Consider the following 25960-nt stretch of genomic DNA (forward strand, 5'->3'; position numbering starts at 1 on the left):
GCTGCAAGGGCACGCGCGCCGCGGTGCGTCACGGGGGGGGCGGTGACTCCCCCCGCCCCGCCCCGCCGCCGTGGCTCTGCTGGCCCCACCCCTGGCGGGGGCGGTGCGCGGGGAGGGCGGTGCCTGGGCCGGCTCCGCCGCCGGGGTGGGCGGGGGGCGGCCGCAGCGGGGGAGGGCCGGGGCGGCGGCAGGGGCTCGGGTCGAGCGGGCGGGGGAAGGGCCGAGGGACGCGGGGCCCGTCGGAGGAGCTGCGGCCGCGTCTGTGCGTGTCCGCGGGCGGCCAGGATGGATCACCACCAGCCCGCCAGCCGCTACCGAGTGGTGAGTGCGGCGGCCCCAGCTCAGCCCCGCTCGCCTCTCCCCGCCTCCCCGGGTCGGGGCGGCGCGGCGGGGCGGGGGCGGCCGGGGCGCCCTTCCCCCCCTCCTGCTCCACACCCCCCCCCGGTTCTCGGCTCCCAGGCGCGGGGGTCTGGCAGAGACCTCCTGGCGTTTGTCCAGCGCCGGTACGGGCCCGAGCGCGGCCCCGTCCCCTCCCCTGCCCCGGCGGCGGCGGGGCTCTGACAGCCGGGCCTTGCCCGGGCGGCACGGCCGCGGCGGGAGCTGCCCCCCCACCCACCCCGGCGGCGCCGGGGCCCGGCCTCTGAGGTGGGGGCTGGCCGGCCTCGGCCGCGCTGCCGGCCTGCACGGGAAACCGCCTTTGCCCGCCCCCCTTCCCCTCCCGCCGGCTTCCCTTCGGCGGTTGGTCCCGGTCTGGGGGCGGCGGCGCCCGGCGAGGGCGGTGGGTGTTCCCGAGCGCGTCCCCCGCCGGTGGAGGGGCGGTGGGCCTCTGCGGAGAGCGCGGTTGGGGCAGGACAGCGGTTCACGCCTGCCTCGCTGCGGAGGTAGGCTTAGTTATCCCCGGTTAGTGCGCGTCTGGGAGTGAAGCGGCGTTTCTGCTCTAAAACCTTCTTCTTTGTACTAGTTCGTAGCTGTCTGGCACAGGGATAGGGTGTAATGCGTGTATGTGTGTGTCATCTTAAGCCGGTGTGTGTATACACACACACACGTGTACGCGGGTTTACTGGAGGTTAGATGCAGGGGACTGTAAAACACTGACGACCGACCTTCAGTAAGTCTGTGTGTCTGTGTGTGTGTGTCTGTGGGTGTGTGTGTGTACACGCACAAACGCGCACACACACACTTCGCTTAGTAAAGCTCAGTCTTCAGCACTTTTCAGTTCACTGACTCCAATTTAAATGTCCCATCTTTACTTCCCAAACTTCACTACAGCAATAATCATTCAGGATGCCAAGATTTTCCTCCTGCCCGAGTTGATTGTACTGCTTGTTTCTCGCAGTCATTGGCTTAATGTCAATTATAATAAAAATACATAAGCTTTTCTGATTATTTGTTGCAAAAATTACTTAGGTGCAGTAGTTCTCAAAATTTTCAATTTTATCCTTCAGTTCCTTGTACTTAATAGCTTTGCTGCGTATGTAAGGTTGTACTATAGAGGTCTGAAATCTTTGCTACTGTCTGTAATTCAAATTTCTACTACAATCTTCTAGCTAAATTCTGAATTATTTATCTTACTGTTTGTATTTTACAGCTTGAGCAGTGAAAATAGTGTCCACAGAAGTAATCCCATTTACTTCTGTGTATATGCAGAACTAAATGCTGATACTTGTATTCAGATTTTTCCTAGGTTATGGTCTAAAAAAAGTAATACAAAACCCCTTGTAATAGTTTGGAATATTTATTTTGATAGTCTTACAGCGTGGGAAATTTCTGTATGCTCTTGGACGATTGGGATTGTCATATAGCTGACAAAACAGACCTAGCACCCTGCGACTTCTTAGGAGTGATGTATGCCTTTAGGATGGTAGTGGGTCGCCAAGTGCTTTACAGGTCAGTGCTTTCCAGCACGCTTCTTTTCCTGCACCACGCTATCATAACTTGAAATCAGCAGAAGTCCTAAAGTAATTCTTTCTTCTTTGAAATGGAGAATGAAAATGCTGGCAGAGCGTTTTCTGAAGATCCTGCAAACACTCCCTGAGGCCTGAAGTAACCTGGGTATGTTTTAAAAGGCCTTAGAAGTATATGCTATTAAAGTTCAGACAAATATAAGGGAAATTTTAATTCCATTACTCAAAGGAGTAGAAAAAAACGTGGTAAGGTGGAACGAAGAAATAATTTGCTGCCGTAATATTTTTGTGTTACATTTGATTAGGAGCTTCCAGTGATGGTGCTGGTGCCCAACTTTGGGTAAACGCTCTTTGGTGCAGCCTTCCAAAAGGGCTAATCTTAATATTTGACAGCAGGAGTTGGCCTAGTCAGTTCCCTGTGTACGTTGAATTTTGTGGTCAATTTGTGTCACTGAATTTTGTTACAGAAGTGTTCTCTGAAGCCTTCGCAATTACATACTAAGTTCTACTGAATTTGTTGTAAGTCACAATGAAAGTGCTATCTTAATCTCTGATGTACTCCAGAGTTTAAAATACAACCTTACTGATTACTGTTCCATAGGAAAGAGCATGTTGTTTTATCTTCTCTCAATTACACGTGACTGATAGACATTGAGGTTTTTGTAGTGTTATTTACTTACTGTGTTGGGTCAGAGAATGAACAAGGCAATTGCAGATATACTTAATTAGCACCTGATTATTCAAGCATGTGTTCTTAAGTGTTATGATGTATTTGCTTACATAATAGTTATGATAGGTAGTAAGCAATAAGTTATTGCAGATTTTGTGGTTATGTCCTAATTTTTAAGGATGAAATATAGACGAGAAATGCGACCTAACATGGCTAATACTGCATTAGTTTTGTGAATGTCCCACTCCCTAGTGCTAAGCTTATGAAACCTGACCAGTTCTGCTGTGTTCACTGTATGGGGGCTTTTTTTTTCCCCCCCTTCATGAATATTAGCAAACACTTTTTTTTTCAATTGTACCCATTCTGCCTTTACTTCTAACTGATCTAGTTTGCTCTATTAAGGGCAAGTTCTCTTCTAAATAGAAAGAATTATAGACAACTATTATTATTGAAAGAATTACTGACTTACATTTCTGTTCCTGGCAGTGACAGCAGCACTTCAGTGAAGTTGAAGGAGCTATCTCACTGCTGCCTCTTTTTATTTGTGGTTTCTTCAAGTATGTTAAACTAAAAGGCACTGAGAATGGCAAGCAATTTAGTTTTGAGCTGTAGCACAGCAAGCCAGTTTTATGACTTCTTACGAAACAGAAAATGTCTGATCATAAAGCTAACCCTCAGCTTCTCTTGTTTTTTATCTCTGTCAGAAATAGCACTAAAGCTTCGTTCTGCATCTTATTCTTTCTTGTGTGTCTGTGTTTTATTTAAAAAACAATTTAAAAGTGTTCAAACCAGGCAACTGTTAAAAAGCTGGTACTTGGAATTGCAGCAAAGTAAGTGTTGTGAGCAAAGAGTGGGCAGTACATCAGCATTACGTAACTGCTGCGGGCATGTGTGATTTGTATTGCTTTCTGCCCCTCCTTTTTTGTCCTCTCTTCACAGGGCAAAAAGACAACTAATTGATGGGTAAGAATTTGTCATGCTTCCCTGCAGGAATATGACATCAGAAGTAAATTAGCCAACCTTTGTTGTCTTGCTTTACTTCCTTTTTTTCCCTTACTCACTTGCATGCTGCAATCCTGTTGGTATACGTGTCTTAAATTTTACATTCATTACAGGTGTAGTCAGTTCAGTTGTGTCATTTCCTTATTGTTGTATTTTTTGCTTTTTCTTCCCCTGTTCTGCTTATTGTTGGATAAGGGGACTGAGGCATCAACTTCAGGAAAATTATAATAAAAATTCTTCAGTGATTGTCGTCCTGATTCTTTTTATCTTCCAGCTCTTTGTCATCTGACCTTAATTTGTGCATTACTATCTTGTCTGCAATGTCTGCTCCTAGTCCAGCTTGTTTGCAGAAAAAGTGATTTGAATGATGCTTTGTGAATCTATACTGAAACAAAGAAAAAGAAATACATCCGTTTTCTGCAGTGCATAAAACTGGGGTGAGCAACTAAGTATTAAAGCTCAAGATTGCCTTTTTTTTTCTGTGAAATGTGATTTTCCAGATAACCAAGTCATGAGGGAAGACTTCACATGCATATGAGTGATTTAGGCACAGAAATCCCATTGAAGCCTGCAGGACTTACATGCTGAACTGCTTAAAAATTATAATCAATTCACTGCTCCCACCAGTCTGTCTTGATTAAAGCTTTGGGTTATCAATCTGGGGTCAGGTAGTTGTCAGTCTTTGTCTTAGGAGGTGGTCAGAGCTAGATAGGTAAGTGGTAAAATGGGTAGGTAGCAAACTGGGACAGATGGAGCCAAAGGCAGCAGTCCACGCGGATGTCACTTTAGCTGTCACTGAACTTGCTGTGCCACTGTAGCACCTGGGTTTCGTGGGGTTTGTAAGTGATGTGTGATGCAAAACTCTGAGACGGCAGCCTGCTATTGTACAGTACTATACAGGGATAAAGAAATTGTGATTTTTAAAAGGTGTGTGAATCTTGCATGAATTTAAGTTGTGTGTGCTTTTTAGAAACAGGGTTAAGAGATGAAAATTGCCCTTGTTAACACTTCCAATCCATTTGCTTGCATAATGGTATGTGTTGTGAATAGTTATACAGCTATCTCAGATAAGGCTTAATTTTCTGTACCTCTTAACTCCATTGTCATTGACTCTTTAGTCTCACAATGTTATCTGGTTAAAAGCCTTAATCAAAGTCAAGTTGTCTTTGTAGGTCTCAAACACATGAAAGTCCACGTACACAGGAAATGTGCACAAAGAAAAACCTCTTCCTCCTTCCTTTCTTTTCATGGGACTGAGCCTAATAGTGATTTGCAAATAAAAACCCAAATACTGTTTATTCTACACCTTTGATATAAGACCCCTAGCTTGTATCCAGCATATTTTCTATAGTATTTATTGTCGTTGGAGAACTCTTATGTAATTGGTGTTACTGAACAGATTGAGCTAGCTTACGTTAGGGAAATTCTGTTGCTTTCCACAGATCTGGTGGTGATGTCATAACTGGAAGATAAAATACTGCATCTAGGGGACTATGTTTATAATACTGAAAAATACTGAGTAAAGATGTATTAAGTGATAAGCTTTACTGTTGCTTGCCTGTGACAGTTATGCTGATATTTTTAGTGATCTTAATCATCGAAGATAAAATTTTTCAGTGCACTGGCTTTTTGCACATGAAACACCCAGCATAGACCTTTAATAGTCTAGAAGGGCAAATGAGGATCTTCTGAAATGAGGTAAATGATACTTTTCAAGAATGGGCTGTCCTTGCATCTTAATTGTTTTTTGGAATTTAATAATAAACATTTTAAATTTTGAACTTATTTCTGTAACATTTTCACCTGTGACAAATTTGTCTATTAAACATAGTGGTTTTTTTCTTGAAAGAATAGCTTTAATATTTTTAGAAATGCTTTTCCCTATTTTTTATGAAGAATCTTGCCACAAATGAAGAAGAAAAATTATAAATGTTGAGGTATGTTTGCAGGTACAGTAGTGATGCAGTTAATGCTTAAAAAGTAATAAATTTTACATTTTTTCACTTTCATGTTTCACACGAACAAGGAACTAAACCTCAAATCTCGTTGTGTGTTCCTCCCAAGTCAAGGTGATGAGGTGCCAGGCAGGTACAATCCTTTCTGTCTGTTCCCCTTTGTAAATTTAAAGCAGGGTGGTCTAACTGTGTGTTGCCATCACTGTCTGGTTTTTGTATCTCTCTTTTGATAAAACACCCAGTTCTGCACCTGATTCACAGGAAGAAATGCTGGCTCACTGGTACAGCAGGAGTAACAGCGGTTACAATAGCTTTCTGGTTCTTTATGTGGGCACAGGTTGTGGCGTGTGGGCAGTTTCTTTCTGGCCCGGGCACAGAGGGACATAAGGTGGTTTGCACACAAATTGTTTTAGTAATGTAGCGCACCAGTTTTACTGTATTGAACAAAATAAAGTGAGTAGTAAAAACCAGCAAAACGTACCTGGGTTGCTCCACTTGGGTTTTTCTCCAACGGTCTTGTTGGGCCAAAATTTAAGGTTGAGTCTGCCTGAGGGTAGTGCAGGAGGAGAGGGTAGGAACAGGACTGTCCTTTCTGGTGGCAGCAAGCTGTTGGCGTGACTGAGCCTATCTTGTGAAACTGTGGGATTTTTAGGTTCTTGAAACACGCACAAAGCCAGAAGAAAGATGTACCTGATCTGTGCGGTGACACTGAGTCACTTAATGTAAAAAGACAGCTTCAGGCTGTGACATGCCTACATGCCACATCTAGTAAGTCTTCTAATCCTATTAAAAAGGCAGAATTTCAGTAACAGGAGTAAAATGCCTTCAAATAGCAGGGTTCTTAGCAGAAGTCAGCTGTGATGTGGCCAAGCTAGATGTTCTTTTCATGCTGCTTTAAAAAAGAGAAACTAAGCACTCTCTCAGCTTGTTCGTATCTGAAAAATGTGGTAGGAACCACATCAGGATAACCTCAGAAATCAAGCGCTATGTTAATACAAAATGTTAGTAGCAGTCTTCTAGGTGGGGAAAATGAGGTACTTTTGACAAATGGCTAATTCTAGGCTTATTTTGAAACTTTCTTCCCAGTGACAGTGCTGACAAAACGAGGAAGATGTGGCAACTGGTAATGTCGTCACACCTAACTTTGTGAGACCTCAGTGCTTCTTTTACAGTCACATAGATTCGAATGTTGTGTTGAGTTTCATAGCCTCAAACCTCCTTCTAGACTTCAGTTACTTTGGAAAAGGGATTGAACAAATGGACGTCTACCAGTACACCCACATTAGGCAAGCCGTTTTCAAATGGAAAAGAAAAGTAATCCTAAGAGATTGTGAGTAAAAAAAGAATGAATAATTGGCAACTTGTTAGGTCGGAGAGGCACTGCCAGCTCTTCCTACCGAAACTGAACTATTGCACAGCCAAGGCTGTGGGTTTGAGCTGCCTCAGGCTTAGGTCTCCCACTTCCTGGACCAGTACTGTCACAGCTAGCTGATTTTAGTAAAATGGGCACCCCCTTTGCCAGCTGTGTGTTTTAATGAAAATGACTAACTGCTTCTGTTTTGTGCTGAAGTCGTTTCAGACTTGCACAGCTGGGGCTCACAGCACATGTCAGGATGTGGATGCCTTACGGCTTTGAGATTTACAGTGAAAGTGGAAAATATATTTCCATTTTAACATTTAACTGTTTATTCCACTTAAGCATTGTTTCCATTATTGTAGGCTAAAATTAGCCTAAACCTGATACAGTCTAACTTACTCCTCAATCACTTTACAGCCAAAATATCAATTAGATATTGAGTCACCCCCCCAACCCCATCCCTGGCTGTGCCTCCTCCAGCTGTGTTTGGAATGGACAGAACAATTTAGAAAACAAGCCTCCAAACTTTGAGTGGTGTAGACACAAAATCTGGTCAATAACATCTATATTACTTTTATTTCTGTTTGTAATCCCATTTTTCTTGAGTTACTGTTCAAAGTGCTTGGCAGAGATTTGTCATCTTCCTTCTTGTAAATCGTGGCTTTCCAGTAAAAAAAATTGAGGAAAAATTTTGGTCTCCAGCTATTGTATGGTAGCTTAACATATTCACAAACATAGTTTGTCCATTTTAGCTTTGCACAGTATTTAACTTTTTGATAGTAATCCTGTTAATGTTGACTGATTATTGTTGTAGGAGAGGTCAGTATCATGTCCTTGGTAAAGATGTGTATGTAGCTTGAATTGTTGACCTTTTTTTGCTTTTCCCTGATTAATCTGAAAAGGTTATGTAGAGCAGCCTTGAGGAAAGGTTATTGACAAGAGGATGCTTACAGTATCAGTTATCTCCTTGTTGCAGAAAATAAGGTTCTTTTGTTTTTTTTTTTTAAAGTAGCCCAAGTTCATGTTTAAGCATTGCTTTGATAATGGTTGGTGTAGTTAACACTTGTCATCTTTGAGGAGTGAGTGATGCCTTTGGTAAAGCAAGAGACAATGGGGATAAGAGTCCTGGGTGATACTGAGGCCATTTGTCCATTTTGATCGTGGTACTTTGAATCAATTGTCATATTTTGGAATTTAAGGGAAACAGTACTTAAGGTATTTTTAAGGAATGTAATGAAGCTGTAAGACTCTTAAGTTAAAACTCTGGATTGCGGTCACAAAATTGACTTGCATTAAATGCATAAATAAATGATTAGAAAAAAGAATTGTGTAAGCTGTTTACTCTTAAAAACCTGTTCCAAATTCTAGAATGAGAGTGCATAATTCGAACAAACAAGCAAGCCTCTGAAGTCCTACAGTGCTGGGCCACGCTGATGGTGAGCGGTGTGGCCTGTGTTCCTTTCTCACATACCTCAATATCTGCTACTTTTTTTTTTTTTTAAATACTCCCTATGGTTTAGAGGTAGCACTAGTTTGGTCATCTTTACTCTCCTCCGAAGAGCTGAGCTTCCTCAACCACTGCTTTCTTTTGTTGTTTTGTTTTTGTTAGCTGCCTTATAATCAAACAACCTGCTGGAAAGTCCCTGCTTCCAGATGTGTGCATCACCTGTCTAGCAACTGAGAGGTCCAGAGAATGGTCCTTTGGGCCACATATTTTGTAGGTTTGCTTTAAAATGCTTAGTCAGCACTCTTTAGCCCTAACGGTAGGGTTGAAAAAACTTGATACTAGCTGTTGAGATATAAACATGCATTCTTTAAAGAAAGGGCCTTTAATGTTCATTGCTGTTGTGTGAGTTGTGTTTGTCTTTGCTACTAAACTTTATTAAAGCTGTGAGTCCCATAGTGGGTGGAAGAGAAAGAAGACCATAAATCAGAAAGATAATCTTTTCAGTAGAGCCTATTCTTCTGCGTGCAATGCACAAAAAATGTGTTCAGCTGGTATTTTGTATGTGTGTGGGTTTTTTAAGCTGTTGAAATTTCTGTCTGTATTATCTCTCTAAATTGAGGAGCTCGAGTACTCCATTTCCAGTTACTAAGAAAATGAGTTATGCTGAAAAAGTCAGGCACGATTGACCTGCTAATAAGAATAGAGTGTTTGCTTTTATTGATTAATAATACCCTCTGATTTATATTTTATTTAATTCATTATTTCATTTTGGGCTACTCTGTACTGTTGAGTAGGAAACTGTTCTGCTTGACTAGCTTTATTCAAATACACAAGCAATAGAATTTCTGTGTTGTCAATAAAGTTGAGACGTTTGAAGTTTTTCTTAGAGTTTTTCTGCAGAATTTTCAAGGACACTTACTTACCTGTGATATAGGAGACACAAACTGGGGGTCCTTTTTTCCTACTTCTCTCAAATCAGGGACTTAAGGTGAAACTGTATGCTCCTTCTGCAGTTCAGTTATGATGTTACTTCTCCAGGAAGAAACTCCTCTTTTTCTTTATCCTTCCCCTTGTAAAATGAATTTGCCATTTTTAGCATTCTCCTGCATTGTCTTCATTAGGAAGCTTTGTGTGTGAGCCTTCCTACTGTACTTGGCCCTTTAAGTGAAACATGCATAATATATTTGGAGAAATAGTCAGCTTTTTCAATCAACATTGAATTTTTCAGCACAGATGAATGTAGGCTAAAATGGAAGCTGGAACTAACTGTTGAGTATTGAGTTTGCTCTTGCTGACAGCCCTGTCCATTTCCTAATTTCACAGGCTTTCCTATTCCCTCTGCTTTTACAGTTTACACGTTTCGTATGTTCTGTGCAACTTCAGAGTGATCGGGATCTACTTTCTGTACTGATTCTGTAAAGCTGCTGGCTAAGTAAAGACACGACCTTTTGACTTGCAATTCTTGGAGCTTGTCACGGATGGTTTGCTGAAGCTGTTGGTTAGTGGCAGCTGCCAACAAATCCTGATGAAACATTGTCCATCATGAGGGAAGATAGTGAGAATGAACAGGAGGCATCATTGTATGAAACCTGGGAGCTGCCCGCATGTTGGGTACTGTACGCAGTTTTGGGGTCTCACAAGAGGAGCCTGGGGGAGTTACAGAAGGCAAAGGGAAGCAGACTTCTTAAAAGTAGCGTCAGAAATGGGTGGTGGCAGTTGGCAGTGATCAGTGCTTACAAAGTCACCAAGGCAGTGGATAAAGCAGTTGCAGAGCTGTTGTTCACCAAATTGTGCAGTATAAAACTGGAGAGCACTCGCTGAAGTTTGGTTTAAATCACAGAAAAGAAAATACACAAGGAGAAGCGAACATAAGCAGTGTGTTAATACGCAAGATCATTGAGGCCGATAGTACTAGCAGATGCAGGAACACAAATTCACGCACATCAAATCCATAACAGATGTAAATGGAATAGGCAGAGATGTGCACTTTACCAGCCATAATATAACAGCTGTGAATGTCAGAGAAGTCTGAGGAAAATGGATGGCAAATAAGTGACTAAGGCTCATGTGCTGTCCATGTATCTCCTGATGATTGTGTTGGAGACGGAACACTTCCTTAGACTGACTGCTGGTCTCAGTAACATACTTCTGTTTTATTAATGGGTCTCTTCCTTCTGACTAGAAAGCATTCCAGGAGGAGACCCTCATGTTGTACTTTGTTTATAGAATTTAAACCAGTTCCTGAAGCTGTTCTTGAGTTACCATTTGACAAGCAAGGCTACATGGTACATGGTAGTCTTTTCAGTAACTTCTAAGTTCTGGAGTAGATCAGAGTTGCAATACCTGATTGTGTACAAGCTTTAGAGGAAGCTTTTACCAACTTTTTTTTCTACAAATATTTTTTTATACTCATGCTTGAAGTTTTGAAAAATGTTGGTCCCAGCCGTAGTCTTTATTAGTATTAGAGACATCAGGTTTTTGTTGGCAGATTTCACGATTAATTCCTATGATGATGCAATAGGAAAAACTCTTGGAAACTATGCCCGATTTATAATTTTGCAATAAATATGAAGAATGTATCTGTTTGGATCATACCAAAATTCCAGTATTCAGAAATGTTTCTGGATAATTCTTTAGTAGAGAAGAAAGCTAAAAAAATAAGTGGAGAGAAATGGATATATTTTAAAGGATAACACTACACTTCTAGTAGTGTTAGTCTCAGGATATTTACTGTTCTAAAAGAGTTCTCATATTGACACATGGTATGTTACTGTCCTTTACTAGTAGCTCTACTTTTGCTGTTAATGTGGGGGATGGGAAGGAATAGATGCCTTGGAAGCCATAGGGAATGAATGCAAATATGTATGTTGTGCTGTTAAATGTGTAATTAATTGTTGTTTAAATCTGGATTATAATCCACGAAAAATGAAAGAGCAACTGAAATGTTGTATGTCAATGACTAAAATGATGTAACTGTCACTTAAGTGAAGTGCATGTAAACCACTTTCACTTGCTATGGATCACTTTATTTTTACATGAGGAGTCTCACTTTGGCAGAAAAGCCGTTCTGTTGCAACACATTTTTCAGCAAACATTCAGTATATCTCTTTTCGGATTCTTTTTGGTAGAAGTTTGCCTCCAGAGGTTGTGGGTTTCCATGGTACCTAATCCTTATTTAGCAGACATGCTTGGTATTTCTACACAGCTGTGGAATGGCAGCAATGGACTTCTGTTCTGCTTTCCCGCTTCTAGTGCAGATTTTACACCTTTGACCTTCTAACATATTGACTGCTGTTGAAAACTTTCTGCAGAGATGCATCAAGGGAAAAAAAAAAAAACAACACTCCACTGTCATGAAGGGCTGTTGCTAGATCTGGGTATGTGATAGCTGATGCTTGCTGAGTGATGGGATGGTGGGGAAAAAAAAATTATGTGGATCTGTTCTGTGCAGTTGGGAATTCTGATCGAATTTGATTTCTTTATTTTAAATACATAAAAGCAAAAAGTAGCTGAAAGTTGCTGGACTTTTGTGATTTACTGGAATGTATTGAAGTGCCTTATAAGCTTAATTTCTTAGTACTTTAGTAAAGTATTTTTTAATCTGAAGGCTCCCCAGTCTCTAGAGGATGATGTTTCTCTGGAGTGTTGTGGCTGTGCTCAGGACTGGGTTTCAGGAGAGAGTGCGTTTGGTGCTGAACCACAAAGAGCTGCCTTCCTACTCTCTGGGCTGCACGCGTTTATGGTAGGTTGGTGTTACAACAGGAATTTGAAGAAAAAGGCATGATGTTGTTGTAAACTACTTTATTGGTAGAAGAGAAAAACTGATACTGATGTGAAGGCTAGTAAGTTAAAATACAGTGTGGTTTGGTTGGGTTTTTTCCTCAAGAATTCAAATATTTTACAAAATTGTGAAGTATTTCTTTCAAAGGCCATTGTGGATATGGTTTTTCTTATTTCCCTGATAAATAAGAAAATTAAAACATTTATTTTGCAGAAGAATTTCTTTCTCTGTTCCACTCATAATTCTTATCTAAGTGTAATTACAGATCATAGGTTTTAGTTTTGATTGTTCAGTGGCTACTAGTCGACCTAAATTAGGGCTGATTGATCTTAGCGCTTGAATGGCGTTTATGGGTTAATGGTATAGTTTTATTGGTTTTTCTAAAAATAAAAAAGTAATAGTCGATAGCGTCAGCTGTTGAGACTGTTAGGTGTCTATCATTCAGAAACAATAGAGATGGGTAAACAGAGGTCAAAGCTGTCTCCAACATGAAGTATTTTTATAGCAGGTTCAGAATTAAATTTTTTTTCAGGATTTCCTTTTGGTTTTTCCCTCAAAAATCCCAAGATTATAATTTTGCTATTTACAGATGAAGAAACCTATTTTTAGTCTACTAAAGCTAAAAAAATGCAAAATGTGGTTACAAAACAAGCATTTAATACACAGCCTGTATTTGTTCAAGTGCAATTATTTTTATGTAGGTAGAGAATTCTGCTTTTAAGCCTCATTTGTAGGGAACAGTTTAGTACAGATTTACAAATCACTACGGGTGTAAATGGCCTTCAAATTTTTCAGCAAATGAAAATAGCAGGTGTAACACGGAGAGGTGAGAAGCTCCCTGAAAGCTTAGTGAAGATGATAGCAGTTTTCTTTTTAACCTACTGTTGGTTATACCTCTCAGATTTACTACAGTAGAATTTCTGTGGTATAAGTACCTGTGTACCAGTATGGAAGATGTCTAATGCTGAAATGTTGGAATACTACTTGTGCACTGCACAGGGAATCTTGAGATGAGTCTTTCATGCCCTTCCCTCCAGCACTAGAAGCTGCAGTAAGTAAGTGTGTATTTTTGGTTGACCTTTTGGCATAATCTGAAAAACTGACTCTAGAAGACCAAAGCATTAACTTCTACAAAGTGAAGATGATGAACCTCTGTTGCTAAGAGCATTGCTTTTTGTGGAGGAAGTGTACCAACTGACTGGTTTGCATACAAAGGTTGAACTTGCATCATCTACTTAGTTGTCTCCACACTTAAAGCAGTTTCTATGCATTGTATTTGTTTTAATGCAGTTTGAAACAACCCATGAACTGGTCAGTGTGAGGTCAAAAGCGGAAGAGCCGAACTTCTTCAAAAATGTAATATAATTTGAAAGGCTAGAAAGGAGGACACGTTAAAAGTGCTCGTAATTTACAATTGCTAGTGAGAATGCTGTGAAGCTCTGTGGTGCTCCAGGCGGAACCATCACTACTAAAACTTACCCGAAAGCTTACCTAGAAGTCAGGCTTTGTCAAGGTGAGCTGGGGATAAAGGTATAGAAGGAAACAGGAAAAGCAATCTGACCAGGTATTTGGTTTTTTTCCCCTGTATGGAAGTATCTTCTGCATAATTTTATTCTACACTAAAGAAATGATATAAATAGCATGAAAGTAGTGTATGTTTATAAAGAAGTTCTTTTAAAATGCTTGCAGTGTAGCTGTTGAAGTTAATTATGTTGCGATAATTTTATAATGTACTGATTTCTGTAAGTCATATTTTATGAATTGGGAAAACAGCAGCTTTTGAAATGTGCGTAAAATCAGGTAACAGAAATAGTGAGTGCTCTTTGTGTGTTATACTATGACTAGAGGTAGCGGGTGCTACTTTAATGCACTTTATCAGAAAACATCGTTCTAATCTCATGTATGTATGGTACAGGTGACATAAGACATCTTATTATATCCTTTTCCCCTGATTTTTTTTGAAATTTGGCATACTTTAATAACTTGCCTATATTGCCACTCTTGTACAATCAGTCAGTTTATCACAAATAAAGCAAGCTCTGTTTATCCAGGCAGGCAGGCTTATGTGGGTCAGACAAAATTACTATCTGCATGTAAACGAAAAGTGTTATGTAGAGAATGAGACCTTCCTCCCAGTTGAAGTTTTTATTTTGAAAACCTAAAGAGTAAAAGCATCTGCATCGGTCCCCTCAGTAAAGGCTTCTGTGCTAAGCACTTTCTTGTGATTCATGTTCTTTGTAGGGTGTCAGCTGATTTCAGGCATTGCATCTGATTATTCTGGAAGTAATTACACAAACAAAATAACAGACTTAAGGAAATAAATTACAGGAGGAGATGCAGTACTTCTTTAAAGAAATTATTTATTAAAAAAAAAAGAAGGTAGCTGTATTTTCCACAATATTTTTGTGCTGAAAGGTCTGACATTAACAACTTCTGAAATGAAATAGTGAATCATTGTTTTATAGAGCTTTTCTGGGCAAAAAACTGAAGATAGTATAGGGTAAAAATCATACGAAGGAAACAAATGTTTTTTCCTGTACTGTACGCTCTTTAGTAGTTACCATGAGATTTTCAGTCATTGGTGGCAGAAAAGCCATCGCTCCTCGACTGAACTTCTGAATTTTAAGTGTTCTAACATAGATATATCTTGACAATATGTGCATCATGACTTTTGAGCCTGTAATGTACTGCAGTTCGAGGGCTGTGAAAGCAGGGATTGAATTAATTGTTATTAGACATATTAAACTGTTTATACAAAGTATTCCTTTTTTTTTAATTGTAAAGCTCCATGTAGTCACCCACATACCCTGTATACAGACTAAGATGTGAAGGAAAAAAATGTCTTTGTGTCCTGCTTTTAAAATGTGAGGGTTGGGGGCAGGGGAAGGTACTAATTTACAGTTGTCTGTTGTTTAATAAGTCCTGGCAATTGTTTTAACCATCATTTTGACAAAAGCAGCTGTATTGCTTACTACCATATAACGGTTCACTGGGGGCTTGGGAGGGGCTGGGATGATGAACTCTGAGTTCTCCTTAGTCCTTTAATTAAAAAAGTGGGCAAAATAATCTTACTATTGGAAAAAAAACCTTCGATACGGTTTCTATACTTTTAGTGTTAAATGCTGTCAGGTAACATTGAAGTGCATAGCGTAAGTAATGCCTTGAAACAGACGTTTTCTGTTCCTTTCTGGGTGTTTTTAGCTTGGTTTCTATGGCAATGAAACCTATGTAGAGTGTCAGGCCTCTTCTTCCCCTGCCTCCAAAAATAACTTCTAAATTTACCAGCCAGCATAAGCCAAAATTAAACGGGAAGGGGGAGGTTCAAAGGTAGTCAGGTTCCTGCTGGTTTCAAGCAAACTGGTGGCTCCACAGAGGAGAATCAGTGCACTGTGAAGACAAGGCAGAGTCGCTACAAGACTGTCTACCCTGATGGCATGGGCAAAATGTCCAGCTTGCTGGGGCAAGTTCTGCTGCAGTTGTGGGTTTTTACCGTTTTGTTTTGGTTTTTACCCCAGTGGAGTCCCCTGAGAGGAGCTGAAGTTTTACTGCCTTGGGGAAAGGCTAGGACAGGACACTTGAACGAGAACTAACAAAAGCTGGTTTCTGTTCATGGAACAACTTGTGTTTGTTATTCTAGCTGTAAACACTCAAGCTGCTTACCCCATCATAAAAATCACAAGAAGTGGATTATTCTGTAAGGAGTCTTATGATTTTTCTTTAAGTTGCTGCATCAGGATAACCTTGATGCCTTTCAGAACTTCTGAAAGGTCTGTTTAATAGAAGACAGGATAAATAGAAATGCTTGGTCCCTGGATATGAGTCCTACAAAATAAAGACTTTTTGAATGCACTAAAGGGCATAACGGGACTCTTTTGTATGGAGCCCTTAGGATGGAATTTTTCTGTTTCCTAATTGCAGTTGCTATAACAATTGAATGACTTGTTAACTCGATCTTTGAAGGCAAGAAGTCTCATGTGCATGTTCTTCTGCCATCCTCATGTTACCTCCATTGTTTGTAACTGTTATTAAATTACACATAATTTGGGGAAAAGTAACTTTCAAGAAAACATGTAGAAGATACAAAATTAATTTCCTCGGTAATGGCAAAGTGGGTTTTTAAGCTGCATGAGACACAATCTTTGTGTGTCTTCAGGATAGTGGTGGCACATACTATGGCTTGCTAGGGAAAAAAGTTGCAGTGATTGAAGTGGAGGGCAAAAGGAGAGGAAGAATGGAGGTAACAGACAGAAATCCATTAACTATGCTTTACTTCTTCCCCTGCTCGTAGACCAGGTTGTTGTGGTGGGGTAGTCAGAACTACACCCTCCCGCCTCAAATGAGGGTGGGTGTATCAGCCATTAGTATAAAAGTATGCCAATAGTGTTCTGTTATTTGTCTCACTGCTAATCAAATAACAGTTTTATTTAAAAATGGTTTTATTTTAGCTATATCCATTGTAGTACTGGATTTTTCTTGTGAATGATTGTACTTAGTTTAGAACCATAACATTTTTAGCTCTCAGGCTGTTTTTCTGACCTGCTCGACCTTTTTAGAATTGAGTGTTTTGTCTTCTCACTTGCTTTCTGTATTCCTAAATATATTAGGTTATTTTGAAGTGGGTTTGTTTTCTTTGGCCTTAACTACTGTAAATGGCTATAACTATTTCTCAGATTACTACTTCTGGATCACTGATTAGCCATTAAACGACCTGATACGCCGTTACTGAATTTGTAACCTGCAGAACTTGAACATGAGCCAGCAGTGTGCCCTTGCCACAGAGAAGGCTAATGGTGTCTTGGACTGCACTAGGCAAAGCATTGACATTAGGTCCAGGGAGCTGACCCTTCTCTTCTGCTCAGCATTGGTGAGGCCAGAGCGCTGTGCCCAGGTCTGGGCTCCCCGGTGCGGGAGAGACATGAACGTACTGGAGAGAGTCCAAATAAGAGCCACCAAGGTGATGAAGAGCCTGGAGCATCTCACATATGAGGACAGGCTGAGAGAGCTGAGACTGTTCAGCCTGGAGAAGAGAAGGCTTTGGGGGGGATCTCATCAGTGTATATAAATACCTGAAGGGAGGCTGCAAAAATATGGAGCCAGACTCTTTTCAGTGGTGCCCAGTGACAGGACCAGAGACAATGGGCACACACAGAAACACAGGAGGTTCCTAGATTCCCTCTGAACATCAGGAAACACACTTCTTTTTCCTTTTTTTTTTAAATTATTTTTAATGTGAGGGTAAATGAGTACTGGCACAGGTTGCCCAAGGAGGTTGTAGAGTCTCCATCCTTGGAGATACTCAAAAGCCGTCTGGACATGGTCCTGGGCAACCTGCTGTAGGTGGCCCTACTTGAGCAGCGGGGTTGGACCAGATGATCTCCAGAACTCCCTTCCAACCTCAACCATTCTGTGAACTTTGATATACTCTGGATATAAAGCAATTTTGGTGTGAATATTACACTACTTAACAAGGAATTTGGCGTTCTTTCTTCTCAGAATGTGCTTTTTCTAATAATCTGATTGTACTTTGCCTAATATGAAATTAATGTAGTTGTATTCTTAATACTTTTGTTATTGAAATTAAAATAATATTTTTCTGTAGGGTGTTCATAGAAACCACCAATTTGAAGTTACAGAATTCTTTTTTTCAGATATGTTCAATTTACTAATCTTATTTAAAACCCAGAAAATACGGTGCTTCAGTAGTTGCCTTCTGCGCATCTTATCTTGTCATTTATACTAGCGGGAGCTAGCACTTTTTTGTTTAATGCTAGTACTCTTTTTTCTTAAAGTTTGTTTCATATTCTAAACACTATCAAGTTAGCAAAAATAATCAAAAATACGTTCTCTAAGAAAAGATTTTAGTTGCTGGATCCGAATTCCACAGTTTTAATCAACATTCTTGCTTATCCAAATTCTTATTTCTGTGTATGCTTAACTGGACTTGTCCTTTTAAAACGGCATTTTAAACAACCAGACAAACCAGCAACTTAAAGTTTTGTAGGGAAAAGATTCTTTCCAGATTGTAAAGCAAAGCAGAATGTTTTTGAAAAGTCTCAGAATTTGAGTGGAGAAGCTCTCTGAAAAAATGCAAGAGTATAAAATTCCCAGTTCTAGAAGTAGAAATGTGTCTTACTTTTTATTTCTTCTAGATTAATACAATAAAAGATAGTGTTGCTCACCTGTTCTGTTTTAAAATGGGTTAATACATTTTATAAATGCATTTAAGGGGAAAAAAGTGTAATGCTGTTAAAATATTCATATAATAGAAAGTATTTTCTGGTCAGCATTTTCCCATATAGTAAACATTTCAAAAAACAGATTTTTAAGACTCTGTGAACATCACTGATGAGAAGGAATCCATTTGGGGTGGGGGGGTGGGTGGAAGGCAGTTAAGATTATCTTTAACTGTTTGCTTAAAAGCATTTAACTGAACTACTTAACGTAGTCGCATGCTGTTTTTTGTAAATTTTTGGTTTTCTTGAAGAGTAATCTTCCCTCTCTTTGAAGATGGTTCTGCAAGTACTAGGTTGTCACGGAAAGTATTCCCTAAATGAGTCTGAAATTTGTGTGTTTTTCTTCTAAGCTTCACAATGAGGATGACCCCCCAGAGTCTTCAGCAGCTGAGCAGCCTTCCACGTCTACAGAGACTACGCAGACTCCCCAGACAGCAGCCTTATCTGAAGCAGATACTTCCCCTCCACCTTACTGTAGCATAGCTGTAGAAGCAGCTGCAGCCTCAGGTATTTTTCTTACATAACAGCTCATCAGGGAGGAGTGTGTGTGAATCAGCACTTGGTTCAAAGTGGTACGATGCTGCGGTATTTTTTTTTTTCCCCTACGCACACAATTTCAGTAAAAAGCTATGCTTTCATGCACAGCCCGTTGCCTGGTTTGTTCAGAAGAAGCACACTTCTGAATTATGCTGATTGTTCCAAATTACTAGATTAAATGGATGTTCATTAATTAGTGTAATAGGTTTCATTTAAGTCTGCATGTAGTTCAGTTCCGCATTTAATCTACATCTTTGAGTAGTGCTCCGTTATTAGACCTCGTTAACAATTTTCATTGCCTCTTTATAAAACAAAACAACACAAAAACAAAAAACCAGCAAAGCACTGATTTGTCAAAACTCAAACTTCTTAAGTGTGTGCTGTTGTTTGGTGAAAATATTGCCTTGAAAAGATTCATTTTGCTTTAAAGGCTCTTGATAAAATTTCATGTGGAAAATGAGTAACAGGGGTCTTTTTCTCCATTTATTCACTGCTCCCTTTCATATGAGGTTGTGACTTTTCTTTGGGGTATGGGAGACTTAACAGCAGGCAACACTGAAGTCCCTGTTTAAGCAAAGTTGCTTGGATTTGCATCTCCCATGTGCCAGAAAGTATTTTAGAAGTAATCTCCAACCTAATTTTTTAATGTTGTTTAAAGGAGCAATTTCCTGTCCCTGTTCTTTGAGACAGCATGTGCAAAAATAACACATAGGTGTGTAGAATTATCCCTATATATAACATCTTTGTGGTGGTGTGCTGACAAATCTTTTTACCATGTGACCTGTGCTGACAAACCTTTACCACGTAAGCAATCTTTTTAAAAACTACTGCTGGCTGTAGGAGGAAGCTCAGGGTGTATTTTAAACAAATTTTATTCATTTTGTTAATAATTCTATTCTATATGATGATGCTTTACTATTTCAATATGTAAGAATGAAGTCTGTGGTCCATTTTGATAGAAGGAACATTTTTAAAAGAATGTGGTGAAACTGAAATCTTGGAAAAACTGATTTTCATAGAACAACTGGAGTTAGGAACAAGGCCGTGCTAATAAAAATACAGGATGATTATTACTGGACTTAAGTAACTGATGTTAATAATCAAAAGCTTTTTTTAGGATGTTTCTGTGCATGTCTTTTGTATGATTTGGTAAAAAGCCTTTGGTTGGAATGCCTAGGATGTAACTCAGCAAATATGACTTTTCATAAATTTATTGGCACCTTGCAGCATCTAGGTGAAGGTTTCTGCCTTGAGTAGCAGCTAAAAGCACCGTCAAGCTGTTCACTATTTTATTTTCTAAAAATAGTTTTTTTAAAAAGCTTATAAGAACTTGAAGTACAAACATCATCAATTTCAGCCTCTGTTGAAAAAAAAATGCACTTTCAAGCTCAACAGTTATGTGCATGTAAAATTTATTCTTGATATTTTTCTGGCTTAAAAATGCATAACCTCTCTATTTTGAACAGAAACACACAATGAATTTTACCCTGTACCGCCTCCATACAGTGTAGCTACCTCTCTTCCTACTTACGATGAAGCAGAGAAGGCCAAAGCTGCGGCAATGGCAGCTGCTGCAGCAGAAGTTGCCCAACGAGTAAGTGATACAGTTCTGCTTTATTTCAATTTTGTGAAACATGTTAGGCTAATCTAATTATTTCTAACAATTGGGCCCATATTATGGCCTGTTTATTAAAATAATGGTGGGATGGTGATTTAAATATTTTTGATGCTTAGGTTTTGTATAGCTAGCGTAAGTTGTAAAGTACTATGAAAAGTGTATCATGTTCACTCTTTTCTGAGGCATCACTGCTGTCTAAACAGCTTTAAAAGCCAAATTTTGCCCTGTTTTAATAGTTTATCCAGTATTTTGTTATCTATTAATTAGGTATCCACTACTAAGGTCACTTCGTAGAGTTATTGCTGATATTTAGTGTTTCAGATGGTAAAAAAAAAAAAAGAATTCATGAACAAAGTAGACCTTAGAGAGGAAGGAGAATTCCAATAGTCTGGAAGGGGCAAAACCCCAAATAATGTAGATCTTTTTTTAAAACAAAGTTTTAAAAAGTCACTGGTGTTTGCTCCATGAAAACTTTAATACTGAAGTTCAAAGAAATGTTCCAAGTACTTAAAACAAACAAAAAAACCCACACCACAAGTTATGGTAAACAGTAAATTAAGTAATAGGTATATACACAGTACTTAGAGTTTTGTAAGAATTAACATTGTAAAGAATACAGTCTTCAAAATGGAAAATTGATATCTGCAATTAGTGTTAAATGTCAGTTTTGTAAGCAAAGTTCTTCCTTTTTTTTAATCCCAAGTTTTGGAATGTAGAAGTTCTGCTGTTTGGTAGTATTGGTCATAATATACTATACCCAAATTAGGCTTCCAGTGCTCTCACTAAAAATCTCCACCTTGAGCTCAAATGTGATTGCATTTGAGATGGGTTTAAAATCTTACTGACTGCAGTGTGCTTGTGACTGGAAGAAAAATTCTGCTCACTCAGTTGGAGGCTGTTCCTTTCTTGACCACTGTGCGGTAATCACAGTGCACAACACTCACTTTAGGGTATGCACAGCTGAAGTTAAAGTGCATTTCTGCAACATCGCCATTGTGAAGGTGTTAACAATCCTGTTTTACTAAATGCAGTAGGGAACCAGGGACATTTGAATGTTACTTGCTATGAGGTGATGATCTCCAGTTGTAACCTTTTAACTGCTTTAACAGGAGCATGGATTCTATGTAGTCTGTCCTTACTGCTTGTCAAATAAGTAAAACTCTTGCTGAAATATTGGTCTGCATGAAACCCTCAATCTGAAATTATAAACCTTTAAACTTACTTGGAACATTGGCAACCCAAACCTTAACTTTTAGGCTACCATTACCAGTCCTGTGACACTTCAGACAGGACATGTGCAAATCTCTTGCAAAATTCTTGTTGCTTTTAACTTTGTATGTCTAGAACCCTATGGGGTGAAAGTTTCAGACATACAACCAATCTTCCTTGACCTGAATTTCACAGGGAAAACCTCCGGCTAGGGTTCAGCCAATTTCAAGAATAAAGCTAAGCAAAAAAAACCCAAACCCCAAACAGTATTTTTTTCCTTGTTGTCTTAAGCTTTTTTTATTTTGGAGAACTGTCCTTCTCACATGTTCAGGTCACTGTGTGAGAAATGTCTTTTGCCCTTCCTTAGAAAACCTGCCTGGTTTTGGCCAAATTACAAGTTTTTGAAAATGAGTTTCCACAGTTGATACATACAGCTTTCCGTTTAGTAGATGTGTGGAGTTTGTGTTGCCTGAACAAGTTTAGACTGCTCATAGCTCTGAAGGGGATGAGACAGCAGGTGTACTGTCTCAAGAGAACATTCTCAAATGTTCTGTATCAGACTAGGGTTATGGGACTAAAAGTAGATACACCTTATGACTGCCCTTGACTGCTTCTGGGGAAAACACTGGAACTGAGAAATAGGAATTTCTGGTGTGCCCTGAAGCAGTTTTATTATTCTTGGTCTTTGGTTAGAAGGGAAAGGGAAAGCCACTTGATTCAACTGCAAGGGCATCAATGATACGTGGAGGGAAGAAGGGCAACGACTCTGAGCCCCTGAAGCTTATATGTTGTAAGAAGAGAAGTCTGGTTTTGGTGGGCAAGGAGGTAACTAACTGGCTCAGAGTGAACATGGGCAGGGATCAGAGTGGACGGGTCTAAGTCAAAATGAGAAAAGGCAAGGGTGAGTGGAGAGCAGTGGTATCGAGCAAGTACACAGCGATTTAAATGAGAAACAGGAGGGAGAAGGATAAACGGATTGGTGGAGAAAGGAACCCAAATGGGGACAAAATGTGGTACTGGGAAAGGTGCTGAAGCTGGTGTGTGAGGAGTAGGGAGGGAGAAGGAATCTGGAGTTAAGAGGTAGGAGAGTAAGATATGGTGATAAAGTGATAAATGAACTTTTGCGTAGTCTGCTTTTCCAAAACATGCAGTAGAGCTTGACATTCAAGAACTAGGTGCTGACACCACAAGACTTTCACTTGCTTATGAAAAATCAGTAGGAATACACCATCATTCCCCCAAAGCAGAGATTGGCTAAAAAGTTGTAGACATAGAGTGGTACTAAGTTAGTATCAGAAGTCTACTCAGTGTACCTAAAAGCCACAGTCCTGCTGACTGCTAAAGATACCAAGTTTGATAGAATTTCTGCTCAGTTTGCTTCTGTGCTTTTTTTTCCTTTTTTTTTTTTTTTAAAGCGCATGCATGCACAGTCACAAGCTATATTAAAGAAACAGTATTAAGGTTGCAAAATTGAGATTTGGGGAAAACTAGGCAATGCTGAAGTTGAGTTCCAGTATTGTAGATGATATTAAAATTATGTGCCAGCACAGTTTTAATTACTGCCATTTTAATTACCTTGCCATGTGACACGGCCACAAAATCCCTGCCTTATTTAGTACCTCTGATGGACTTACACTGGGGTGGACTAAGACTGTGTAATAAGACTGTTTTAATCTGGCAGATGACTGGAATAGGAAAAAAAGGTCATGCTATGGTTAGAGTGGTGGTTTGCTATCTTGAGGGGAAGGATTTTGATCCTTAGCTCTGAATACCCATGGAAGAACAGATAAGTGACTTAAGCTTTGCACTGCTGGTTCGTAGTTAATTGTTTTCCCACTTTCACTGTCTTGGAGATCACAAGCAGTGACAGCTGTGGGCAGTATCTGACTTGTATATTACACACTTTGCAAAACATACACAAACAATATAACATGTAGTTTTTTTCAGTTTTTATTTTCAGCCTTATGAAATTAGGGCTCTTATGAATGTGAACTCTGCTATGATCCATGTCTCTAGTTTCTTCCATGTAAAATGAGGATATATTGCCTCTTCGCTACAATAATGTGAACAGTTGGGAACAGTTAAATGTCCTTATGTTACCTTGAGTGATACATGAAGCTGATAATTGTTTCATAGTGTAGTCCAAAGTTCAGTAAAGAAGGCTACAAACCTACTTATTGAGCAGAAAAGAGGGAAATGGTATAAAGAGGCAGCGCGTTCACTAAATAACTTTCATGCTTTTTTTTCCGAATGAGGTAGCGATCTTACAAAAGACATTAATGTGATCAAAGACTTCATTCATCATAGGCCCTGCATCCACGGATTGTACGAACAATCTAAAAAAATGTACTGAAACTTTTAGTACTTGTTTTTGTAGTCCTTTGTGTAGTTTGTCTTACAAGAATACATTGTGCTTGAACATATATTTCTTTCAAATGCTCCCAGATAGCTCAATGTATCAAAGAAATCGTTAGCAGCCCTATGTCGTCAGTAGTGATAGCATTAGTTACCCTGGCTTTTGATGTTTTCCTTTTCAAATTCTCAGGGTCAGTTTTGAAAGGTTAATTTAAATGGGCAAAAATATTGCTAACAGTTAAATGACTTGTTTGTATGTTGCAATGAATGGCTTTTACTTAATGCTTTTCAGTTGCATTTGTCTTATGTTTTTCTGTTTTTACATGCTTAGCACGCCCAGTTTAGGGAGTCTAGGAGTCTGTTTGATGAAATATTCCTCAGTCGTCCAGAGGTATGGTATAGTTCTCTCTAGTTTAGACTTTAACTGTGAATTTTCCCGCAGGCAAACAAATGCTTCTGGGGTTCATTGTGCCTTTTTCCCCCCACCATTAACTTCTCCGTATTGTTTTGTATGCTGAAGGTATCATTTCTGGGTTTTATTAAGTAATTTGACCCTTTCCTCCGAAGTTTTTATCTGTAAATCCACTGCGTTGCAAAGAGCTATATCAGTTTAGTTATCCAAGGAGTTCCTGAAAACTCAGGTTCTCTACTTGGTTAAAGGTGGTTGTCTCACTGTACGCCATGCTGGGTTTCAATTTGAAAGAAGTTACGAAGCACTGGGGGTAAAAACAGTCCTCTTTTTGCAGCAGAATGCTACAGAGAGCACTGTAGTTTCAGAGACGTTAATAGCTTCGACTTCAATAGATGCTGTGTGCCATTTTGATTTCCTTGTGTTTAGAGAAATTACTCCGTGTGACATGCGATTTATGTTGATAATATATTTTGCTGTTTAGCTGTTTCTTTGGTTATCGGAACAGTAAGTTTTCTGTTTATACAGATCTCAACATATTTTCCATGATCCTTAACATGGCTAAATTTGTCAAAAATCAGTATGAGATACGGAAACAGAATTATATATTTTATGGATTTGTGTGTGTTGTTATATGACATTATTCTCATTAAAAAGAAAAAATATCTATATAAATAAAATATGTAATTACACTTATTGATAAAAATGTTCATATCTAATAGAAGTATTATTATGAAATCATGTTTAGTTATGTCAAGCATCAGCAGAAAGGACAGTCATTCTGCATTGTCCCTTTCATTCCTCAATGAATAGTGGCAAACAATTATATTTTGAAGAAAGATTGGGGCAGTTGACACCAAGTAGATCAAATGAGAGCACTATAAAAGACAGCTGATATTAGTGGAGCTTGAGCACTGGCCAATTAGTGTCTTCCATCTACAGGACTGATCATAAAACCACATAATACTAAATGATGTGATACAGGCTGAACATGATTTAAGTGCAGGAAACTATTTAATTTCTTAAATGTTCTGATAATTTTCATATTCCAGTTTTTGGAGACAGTGAATAGAACTTGGTTTAATATAATTCCCTTTTGACATGGAGTGTGATAAACTGCAACTTGTTCACGCTTATTGCAACAGTGCTTACTTGCAAAGGTCTGCTCTCATGTCCCTGCGTTATATATTGACCTATGTTCTCACACATGTAAGCCTTAGAGAAGTCTGTGCATATAGAGAAACCTGCTAAACTTGTTTAGTTGAGCAAAATTTTCTTTTTCTGAAGCAACATTTTGCATAGAGCCTAATTCACTAATTGGTTTGGAAATGCCAGTATGAAGTACAGTAGTTAGCAAACAGTTTAAAAAAAAGTCCAAAAATTATTTTATAGGGGGTTTTATAGACCTTCTGAAATTAAAATTGAAAATATTTTTTGTTGTCCTCACGTGAAAAAAGAACTTCTGTGGCATACTTTTCAGAGA

At 39.3% G+C, this 25960-nt stretch overlaps 1 protein-coding gene across 2 annotated transcripts in view; it reads left to right on the plus strand.

Moving 5' to 3' along the window:
- The first annotated feature begins 254 nt into the window (after positions 1 to 254).
- Positions 255 to 25960, plus strand: part of NDFIP2 (Nedd4 family interacting protein 2) — a 47409-nt gene continuing 21703 nt past the window's right edge. Inside the window, exons 1-4 of one of the 2 annotated variants that reach the window (XM_059818535.1) lie at positions 255 to 321; positions 18700 to 18856; positions 20353 to 20480; positions 24400 to 24459. In XM_059818535.1, the coding sequence (XP_059674518.1) occupies positions 286 to 321; positions 18700 to 18856; positions 20353 to 20480; positions 24400 to 24459 (381 nt within the window). In that variant the 5' untranslated portion in view covers positions 255 to 285. The remainder of the gene's footprint in view (positions 322 to 18699; positions 18857 to 20352; positions 20481 to 24399; positions 24460 to 25960) is intronic. The other variant, XM_059818542.1, reaches the window with a different exon arrangement.

This window comes from Gavia stellata, chromosome 1 (genome assembly GCF_030936135.1).
Source record: "Gavia stellata isolate bGavSte3 chromosome 1, bGavSte3.hap2, whole genome shotgun sequence".
NCBI lineage: Eukaryota > Metazoa > Chordata > Aves > Gaviiformes > Gaviidae > Gavia > Gavia stellata.